Source organism: Leguminivora glycinivorella, chromosome 11 (genome assembly GCF_023078275.1).
Source record: "Leguminivora glycinivorella isolate SPB_JAAS2020 chromosome 11, LegGlyc_1.1, whole genome shotgun sequence".
Taxonomy (NCBI): domain Eukaryota; kingdom Metazoa; phylum Arthropoda; class Insecta; order Lepidoptera; family Tortricidae; genus Leguminivora; species Leguminivora glycinivorella.
In genome coordinates, this window is record NC_062981.1 from 4,390,705 (window position 1) to 4,401,119 (window position 10,415).

Consider the following 10,415-nt stretch of genomic DNA (forward strand, 5'->3'; position numbering starts at 1 on the left):
ATCGGACTTGTCTTGATGAGTACTCGAGTGAGCAGTATCCAAAGTCCAGCTGATGCTGAACCCTGGCTGCACCTAGGGGAACTCGGGTTTAGTGTAACACAGGCAAACGCTGTTTTCGTCATCGGACTTGTCTTGATGAGTACTCGAGTGAGCAATACCCAAAGTCCAGCTGATGCTGAACCCTGGCTGCACCTAGGGGAACTCGGGTTTAGTGTAACACAGGCAAACGCTGTTTTCGTCATCGGACTTGTCTTGATGAGTATTTGGGTGAGCTGTGCCCGAGATAGAGCTGATGCTGAAACCTGGCTGTACCTAGGGGAACTCGGGTTTGGTGTAACATAGGCAAACTCTGTTTGCGTCATCGGACTTGTCTTGACGAGGACTTGGGTGCGCAATAGCCAAGACAGCGCTGTAGCTGAGCCCTGGCGGTATTTAGGGCAACTCTGGTTTCGGTGCATTATAATATAGAAATATTTCATGCAATGTCAAGTTAGGCATAAAACATATTATGTTTTATTATTAACTGAACAAAAAACCTACCAGAAGTGAAAATTAACATCAAGTAGTTAGAACAAATTTATTAATTTGCCATACATAAAACACTTTATTTATGTCTAAAAAAAATACGTATGTATATCCATTTGAATATCAAAATTAAGTACAGTCGATTTCACTAATAGTAACACAGGGAATAAAGAGAATACTGGAGTTCCAAGCGTCCATAGACTGCGGTAACTATATACTATCAGACGGGCTGTATGCTTGATTGCCACCAGAAAAGTATTTCTGTTTCAAACGATCTTCATAGAATTCACAACAATCAACAGAAATAGTTTGACAGATTCTATGGTACTACTCAACTCAACCAAGTACCAGTCATAAAGACGAGTCTAAGATATTTCACACGAAACATACTATGAACAGAAAATAGCGGTTTATTTATATTGCACCGAACCTGAGTTCCCCTAGGTACCACCAGGTCTCAGCTACAGCACTGGCTTGGGTACTGCGCACCCAAGTCCTCATAAACGCAGGGCCTATAACAGAAACCGGGTTTGTCTATGTTGCACCAAACCTAAGTTCCCCTAGGTACAGCCGGAGTTCAATATCAGCTTTACCAGTACTCATCAAGACAAGTCCGATGACAAAAACAGCGTTTACCTATATTGCAAGAAACCCGAGTTCCCCTAGGAATAGCCAGGGTTCAGCATCAGCTCTACCTTGGTTACTGCTCACTCAAGTACTCATCAAGAAAAATCCGATGACGAAAACAGCGTTTGCCTATGTTGCACGAAACCAGAGTTCCCCTAGGAATAGCCAGGGTTCAGCATCAGCTCTACCCTGGTTACTGCTCACTAAAGTACTCATCAAAACAAGTCCGATGACGAAAACAGCGCTTGCCTATGTTACACCAAACCCGCGTTCCCCTGGGAATAGCCAGGGTTCAGCATCAGCTCTACCTTGGTTACTGCTCACTCAAGTACTCATCAAGACAAGTCCGATGACGAAAACAGCGCTTGCCTATGTTACTCCAAACCCGCGTTCCCCTAGGAATAGCTAGGGTTCAGCATCAGCTCTACCTTGGTTACTGCTCACACAAGTACTCACCAAGACAAGTCCGGTGAAGAAAACAGCGCTTGCCTATGTTACTCCAAACCCGCGTTCCCCTGGGAAAAGCCAGGGTTCAGCATCAGCTCTACATTGGTTACTGCTCACTCAAGTACTCATCAAGACAAGTCCGATGACGAAAACAGCGTTTGCGTATGTTGCACGAAACCCGAGTTCCCCTAGGAATAGCCAGGGTTCAGCATCAGCTCTACCTTGGTTACTGCTCACTCAAGTACTCATCAAGACAAGTCCGATGACGAAAACAGCGCTTGCCTATGTTACTCCAAACCCGCGTTCCCCTGGGAAAAGCCAGGGTTCAGCATCAGCTCTACATTGGTTACTGCTCACTCAAGTACTCATCAATACAAGTCCGATGACGAAAACAGCGTTTGCGTATGTTGCACGAAATCCGAGTTCCCCTAGGAATAGCCAGGGTTCAGCATCAGCTCTACCTTGGTTACTGCTCACTCAAGTACTTATCAAGACAAGTCCGATGACGAAAACAGCGCTTGCCTATGTTACTCCAAACCCGCGTTCCCCTAGGAACAGCCAGGGTTCAGCATCAGCTCTACCTTGGTTACTGCTCACACAAGTACTCACCAAGACAAGTCCGGTGAAGAAAACAGCGTTTGCCTATGTTGCACGAAACCCGAGTTCCCTTAGGAATAGCCAGGGTTGAGCATCAGCTCTACCTTGGTTACTGCTCACACAAGTACTCATCAAGACAAGTCCGATGACGAAAACAGCGCTTGCCTATGTTACTCCAAACCCGCGTTCCCCTGGGAAAAGCCAGGGTTCAGCATCAGCTCTACCTTGGTTACTGCTCACTCAAGTACTCATCAAGACAAGTCCGATGACGAAAACAGCGTTTGCCTATGTTGCACGAAACCCGAGTTCCCCTAGGAATAGCCAGGGTTCAGCATCAGCTCTACCTTGGTTAGTGCTCACTCAAGTACTCATCAAAAAAAGTCCGATGACGAAAACAGCGCTTGCCTATGTTAAACCAAACCCGCGTTCCCCTGGGAAAAGCCAGGGTTCAGCATCAGCTCTATCTTAGGAACTGCTCACCCAATTAACTCATCAAAGCGAGTTGGATGACGAAAACGGCTTGTTTTTATGTTGGCAATTAACGTTTTCAATGTGTAATGTTAATGGTTAATTGTATTGATTTTCGGCCAACACTGTATATTTACATGCATACATACATATTTACATAATTATAGTCATACATACATACCTACATACATTCATAAATACCTACATACATTCATACGTACGAACATACATACTTACTGATCTATGGGCGACGATGATCATTTACCATCAGGCGATTCATCAGTCTTCTGGCAGACTTCTGGCCGAAAGGTGTGGTTTTTCGGCGGTTCCGGGGCAACCTGCCGAATCCTACACCGGGGCAAACGACGCAACGGAGCCACGCTGTTTCGTCATCGCCCAAATCAATTGTTTAGTTATAATACTTTTATTCTTTGTAATGTTTTTTTTTTAATGTTCTTATTTACTGTTTTTTTTTTATTATTTAATTTCATGACGCATTGGATTTATCTGTAATGTCATTGAAATATGTTTTCAAATAAATAAATAAATAAATAAATAAATCAGTCCCTTGTCTCCCAGTTCATTAAAAATAATTTCTAGCCGTGTTCTACTTTTATCCAACGAAAACGTGTTTCGTTGCAAAATTAAAAATGGGGCGCATAGTGCGGAGTGGCAACAGCGCATTTTCCTTCCTGTTCTTACAATAGCTTAGATTCATAATCCTGTCTCTTTTACGCAAGGCTCGACTACGCTTTAACAAAAGGGAAAGCCTTATAAATAGCGCTTAAAATAAGGGTAACCCTTATTAAAGGATTGCAAGCCGTATCGGATAGCGCTAAGCCAATGCACAGGGCTAGCTTTATTGATTTGCTTAGTTTTTTGTAAGGGCTAGTCAAATGAATGGGCTTGCAGTTTGAAAGGGAGAGTCTCTCGATTGGGTCGTCCTTACGTTAGGGATTCCCAATGAAAGGCTTGTAGCGCGGAAGGGGTTGTCCGGTCCCTGGTCGCGCCAGATGAAAAGGGACAGAAGTATGACTGTCCCTCTACTGACGCGTAAGTGGCCAATGTAAGTTGACCTATGCCGGCTCTGAATAAATTATAAATATGACTTATTTGTGGAATGTAATGCCGTCTGTTTTTAAATTTGAGCTTCTTGTTACCTTTCCACACCATTTCACACTACAGGTGGACATCTTTAAGGCATCAAAATACCCTTTTCCAATTTTTTTGTGCGAAAAACACGCGCTGCTTTCGGGTCTGTTACTTGGTCGATACTGATCGGGCACGGCGAGCGCCCGCGCTTATATCAGTGCAAATACTAGGAAGGCTGGCCACCGCGAGTCGTCTTGTAATAGATGTCTATAGGGGTTGGTCTGTGGTAATACTTAAACAGTCCCTAGATAATAATAACGCCTTCTTTGTTACGTCTCTTGAAATATATATCACGTAAACTATCCCGTTTGGCCATCACCCTCCACCATTTCTGATCCAGTTATACTAGATTTATGCCATTATAATCTTATTTTTTTAGGTTATAAATTTGATTATTTGACTAACTGGCTATCTTTTGGTCTTAAATGAAAGCTAATTAAATTTTCTACAACTTTATTTCGCAAAATATATAATACCGTGATATGTTTTGCTGAAATTTGTCTCAAAATATTGGCAAAACGAAAATTTTCATAAAGAGGGGAAAAATTACCCTTTTTTGATGTGTCATATCTCAAAAACCGTTTGAGATACGCCATTGCGAGTAGACTCAAATGATTTCAAATTTAATGTACTTTTAACTTTGTAAAGCAATTTATTGCCTAAAATCTCCAGTTTTTAAATGACACTGCAAAATCTAAAAAAAGTCCGATTTTTTTGCAGTTTTTTGCAAATTAAAAAAAAAGCACACCCTTTTTTTGCTTGCAAAACATAGTTTCACAGTCCTCCAAGGACCCTAAATAATATACCAAAAATGCAGCTTTACATCACACTTTGTTTTTTTATTTCTCTTTTTGACCAATCTATTAAGGTAGGGTGAGGTTGCCAACAATGAGCCACCAAAAATTTAAATCTTAATAAGTCAGTCATAATAGGTCCAAATTCAATTTTTTTTTATTCAGTGCATTTGTTATTTATCCAGCTCTAAATTTTCATCATTATTTTTTAATAAAACTGAATAGAAGTCGAGATATTTTAGTTTTTTTAAAAGATGAACAATGGCTCATTGTGTACAATCTCTGGTACAGACTGAACCGGTACTATGTATTCAATGAACCGGCCTAGTACACAATGAACCTACCATTATATAATTGCATAGTTTTTGATAAATAATTGCAAAATATACAAACTGATTTAGGTAAATATGGGGCAATTTAATAAATACAACATTTACAATGTCAAAAATGCTTATTTATTTAAACTAAGAGTAGTTTACTAATGTAACCGTCACAATATTCTTCGTTATATGAAAAATAAAGTCTTGTACTTCAAAAAACTTAAATAATATATGTATTATCATATATTTTTGTACTATATAGTAACGTTATATTAGATATATTTATATTAACTCTTAAAAATGGCAAAAGTTGTACAAAATAGACCTTCCAAAGGCTAACTAGAGAATTACCTAGAGAACCTCCTGGTTCATTGAGTACTCTAGCCTTGTGGTTCAATGTGTGCTAGATATACATTTTCACTTTTTAAATTCGGTAAAAAATAAACGGCACAAGAAAGCCGCATCAGTGAATGTCAAAAAGATAGAGAAATAGTCACTCTGCACAACTGATTAATTAGATAAATCAAACATAACTACATTCTGAGAAAATAAAAAAACTAAATACTTAATTTTTTTCTGTTTTCTTGTCCAAAATCACAAAATACTTCACTACACGTGCAATTTCAACGCGGACCGGCCGCCGACTGGGGAGCGAGCGGGGGAACCTTAGCGGCGCGTGCCTATGTTCGCAGTGCAGTTTGGCAACGTCGCATTTTCGAATAAAACCGTTGGTTCCTTGTGTACCACTGGTTCTCTGTTGCCCACCTTACCCTACTTTACTAGTAATCAATTTTAGGCAAGCCGGTGGGAATCGGCTTGTATGGACCAGCCGCTGCTGGTAGGTACAAGGCCAAATCTTCGTTAAATTCATAATAAAACAATTTAAATTTGTTAAAAAACGTCCGACATATTTCAATCCATGCGTGTACACGGCGCGCATTCGACGGGGCCAACGCCCCTACATTTTTCAAACCAGTTACTGGTCAACCAATAAAATAAAATAATATTGTCTTCGGTTACCGCGATAGTTACTCATGAAATAAAACTATGGAAACGGATTAAATCGCGTATAATGAATTTAAAATACATCCCGACGTTTCGATCTCTTTACAGCTTCAAAATAAAATAAATAAAAAACCTGGCGCCTTTTAATAGTGACATGACAAGATTTGCTTGACCGTCAATTTTTTTAATCCAGCGGCGTAGCAAAGAAGCACCACAAATGGCACTCCGGCTACACATACAAATGCAGCCATAGCCACTGTTCGTTCTCGAGCTTGCACGGGTCGGCGCTCGGCGCGCACCAGCGCGCGCGGCATGGCGGCGCGCACGCCTGCGCGCGCTGCGGCCGCGCCTGCGCCAGCCTGAGGGGGCTGCGGCTGCACGAGACCACTGTGCACCGAGACGTTCTAGAAGTGAGCATATCTTATCATACTTTCACAGTAATAGGCTACTAGACTCGTATCAAATTTAGCACATCAAGTTATTGTTTTCTGTAGTATTTGACTTAAGAAATCAATATTTATAGCTTGCGGGGATTAAAAGTGCGCGATGACTGCGTATTTTTAATTAAAGATGTGTGTATGTTTTTTTTTAATTATGGACTCCGAAAACGGTGTTGGCCAATGGAGTGACGTCACATAATTCAAATCAACTATGGAAATTAGAGGTACTAATCTAATCTCCATAGAAGCAACCTCTATTGTATTAAAATTCATAGTCGTTACTCGGCTGTGACATTGTCAAATATTTTTTCTAAATCGACTTACGTCACGTCATAGATATTCTATAGATTAATATGGCTGATGTTGTTTTTGCCTGATCACGTAAAAGTAAACTTTAAATTATTTTTTTGCGGGTTTTTAAGTCGTAAAAAAATATGGTACTATTTTTTTCGTTTAATTAGACAGTAATTAATAATATAAGACATACTTTGAAAAAGGGTCAAGTAGCCTATTACACTTATTACAAAAGGTCAGAAAACTGGGCCGCTGCGGCCGCGCCTTCTGCAACGAGAGAGCTGCGGCTACTTACCTACATACTTTCTTTGTTTTAGGAGTCTGAAGATTCAAAATACAGATGTGAGCAGTGTAACCTCGACTTTAAGTCTGAAGGGGCGAGGCGGGTCCATATTCTCACGTCCAAGCAACACAAGAAGAAAACTAATTTATGGTAAGATCATGTAAAATCTATCTAATTATTAATAATTTATTTAATTCATTTAATTATTTTTTTCGGAATATAACCGCGTATTAGTTATTAAGTTTTTACCTCCGAAGTTTCGGGGACAGCATCCTCCATCAGATATTGGTCTAGGGAAAAAGCTTCGAGGTCGAAATGTTGGAGGTAAAAAGTAAACTTTACGTGATTATTCATTATCACCTTAACAGTGAACAATAATTAATACTTAGATATCGTTTACATTAACTCTTAATCGGAAATTACGCATTAACCATAGTCGTGTATTTTTTAGTGAGACAACACCGCAACAGCAGAGCCTTAAAACTACTTGTAATAAATGCGGCATAGAGTGTCCCACGCTCAAGGCGCTAATAGAGCACAGAAGAGCAGAACACAGAAGGACCAAGAAGAAGACCAGCTGGAGTCTGCCGGGAGACTCTTACCCCACGAAGTGTGATGATCATGTAAGCACGACGTTTTTGACACTTGAAAACTTTTTAAATGAACGTTTATGTTGGATCGATAAAACAAAAACACTCTTTAAAAAAGAAAATTGAGTTCACCATATTACGACTATTACGAGTAAGGTACCCAAGCTTTTTCCCCTTTTAATATCCTCCTAAATCGACCTTAGTATAAAAGTTAATGTGTGAAGCCAAAAAAATACTCGAAATTTTGTATGTTATTTTACAGCAGGCGATGCTAATGGTGTCAGGTTACTTATGTCTGGATGCTGATACGCAAAAATGTGTCATCCCACATCATCATCATTATCAGTCTATCCTCGTCCACTGCTGGACATAGGCCTCTCCTAATGCACGCCACTGCTCCCGATCTTCAGCTAATCTCATCCAGCCAACACCATCAGCCAACTTGCGGATGTCGTCACTCCATCTTGTCACAGGGCGTCCTGCACCACGTTTGCCGAGTCGCGGTCTCCACTCAACAACCTTTCGGCTCCATCGACCGTCTGTCCTGCGACTAACGTGACCAGCCCACTGCCACTTCAGTTTGCTAATCCGGTGAGCTATGTCGGTAATTTTGGTTCTGTGACATCCCACATGCCTTTTGCAATAAGATGTCAACTCAAAAATTTGACGATTTAAGTTGACATTTTATTGCAAAATTCGTGTGGGATAACACATTATTGCGTATCAGCATCCGTCTCATCTCAGGCTCTTTTATCGTCGTGGTCGTATAGTGTAGTTAGGTACTAATACCACAGAATATATAATAGTACAAGTACAGAAGGCTCACTCCTTTGATGTTCACAATTCGCCGCCATTCTAAATTCTTACCTACATTAACAAACGGACCGCACGCGTGTAAACGACATTGAATTCTATTGCGCCGCGCGAAGGTCGTCGCCACTGAATGGGCCGCGAACTCGCGGCCGCCGGCATGTACTTGTAGCGCGGCGAAAGTATCGCGGAGTGAGCCGCCCCTGCTAATACTTTCGTTCAATAAGAGTTTATACCAGACGTCACATTTTTATTGCAGTGCGAAACCGTGGTGTCTAATCGCGCCGAACATTGGCGCCACGTTCGCAACACGCACCCCGCGCAGCGCTCAACGTATCAGCCTGTAGTGACGGCTGTCTGCGACACTTGCGGGAAAGGCTTCCAGGTAAACAACGAAATAATATATTAAATAGAAAAATTCACTGTTAGTGCGCCACCAAGATGCCAGCATTGCCAACCGATACAGCGAATATTTCTATTATATGGGCCCAAAAGTACCCGTAGTGACATCTACTGTAAAAGTTTCGAACTTCTGAAATGGCAACCGCGATATCAGAAATTCACCAGGCCCTATTATGGAAAGCCGCATATTTATGTCTTGGAGAATTTTTACAGGCTTATTTTTTTTAAATATGCAATTCATACAATACTTGAAGTATTACAATACGTAAGTAATTGCTAATTGTTTTAACAGAACTCCACAAAACTGGCTCTTCACGTACTTCGCCACAGCGCGCCGTCCGTACGATGTCCGCACTGCCCGCGCGTGTTATACGACAAGTACGCGTTAGCGCGCCACGTCGCGTCACACGCTCCTACGCGTCCGTACCGCTGTAAACTGTGTCCGAGGGCATTTAAACAAAAGGCTAATCTTGACAGACATGAAAGGGTACGTTCACACATTGTTTTTTTTTTCTTATATCTCTATTTAAATAAAAGGATCGTCTGTAGTAAGCCCGCGCGTCTTATACTACAAGTACGCGTTAGCGCGTCACGTCGCCTCACACGCTCCTACGCGTCCATACCGGTGTAAACAGTGTGTAGTATGCCCGCGCGTGTTATAAGACAAGTACGCGTTAACACGTCACGCCGCTTCACACGATTCTACCCCTGTCACAGAATATACAGGGTGATTCATGAATCGTGAGCAGGAGTGAACAGGGTACTGGGGAGGGTCACACTGAGCAACTTTCATAATGGGGCAACACTAAATTGTGATTTTTTTTTCTTAACTATGACTTAATTGATAGTTAATCATCAATTAAGTCGTAATTAGAACGTAATTGATAATTAGCTATCAATTAAGTACTTATCAATTAAGTCATAGTTAAGAAAAATAATCACAATTCAGTGTTGCCCCATTATGAAAGTTGCTCAGCGTGACCCTCCCCAGTACCCTGTTCACTCCTGCTCACGACTCATGAATCACCCTGTATAATAGTACAAGTACAGAAGGCTCACTCCTTTGATGTTCACAAAACGCCGCCATTCTAAATTCTTACCTACATTAACAAACGGACCGCACGCGTGCAGACGACATTGAATTCTATTGCGCCGCGCGAAGGTCGTCGCCACTGAATGGGCCGCGAACTCGCGGCCGCCGGCATGTACTTGTAGCGCGGCGAAAGGATCGCGGAGTGAGCCGCCCCTGCCCCTGTCGCCACCTAGCTAGATAAAAGTAAATATTAGTTGGCCTCTTCGTTTGAAGGAAACAGCAGTTTACATTGTTTACTCTTTTCTGTTTAGGTGCACACCGGCGTAACTCCGTACGAGTGTTCGATGTGCGGCAATAAGTTCAAATACTCGACTAGTATGAATCTGCACGTGCGGACTGTTCATTACAAGTTACCCCACCTTCCGAGGAAGAAGAAGAGCAAGGATGGAAGTGATAATTTAGCAGGAATAATTAAATAAGTAAAACAAATCTTTGTGTCTTATTTATTACCACTAATTGTATGTTACTATCTATGTTGCCACCGTATTCTGGCATATAAATAATGTGTATTTGCTACTATTGCCGTGGAGAGTGAACGATTCAAACGATTGCTGTCCTAGCTACGTCG

General features: G+C 41.4%; 1 protein-coding gene across 1 annotated transcript in view; it reads left to right on the forward strand.

The window, feature by feature from the left end:
- The window catches only part of LOC125231451 (zinc finger protein 37-like), a 28,919-nt gene extending 18,643 nt beyond the window's left edge, over positions 1 to 10,276 (forward strand). Inside the window, exons 9-14 of the mRNA XM_048136913.1 lie at positions 6,129 to 6,345; positions 6,987 to 7,102; positions 7,404 to 7,572; positions 8,612 to 8,737; positions 9,047 to 9,241; positions 10,099 to 10,276. Of these exons, the coding sequence (XP_047992870.1) occupies positions 6,129 to 6,345; positions 6,987 to 7,102; positions 7,404 to 7,572; positions 8,612 to 8,737; positions 9,047 to 9,241; positions 10,099 to 10,266 (991 nt within the window). The 3' untranslated portion in view covers positions 10,267 to 10,276. The remainder of the gene's footprint in view (positions 1 to 6,128; positions 6,346 to 6,986; positions 7,103 to 7,403; positions 7,573 to 8,611; positions 8,738 to 9,046; positions 9,242 to 10,098) is intronic.
- Positions 10,277 to 10,415: the final 139 nt, after the last annotated feature.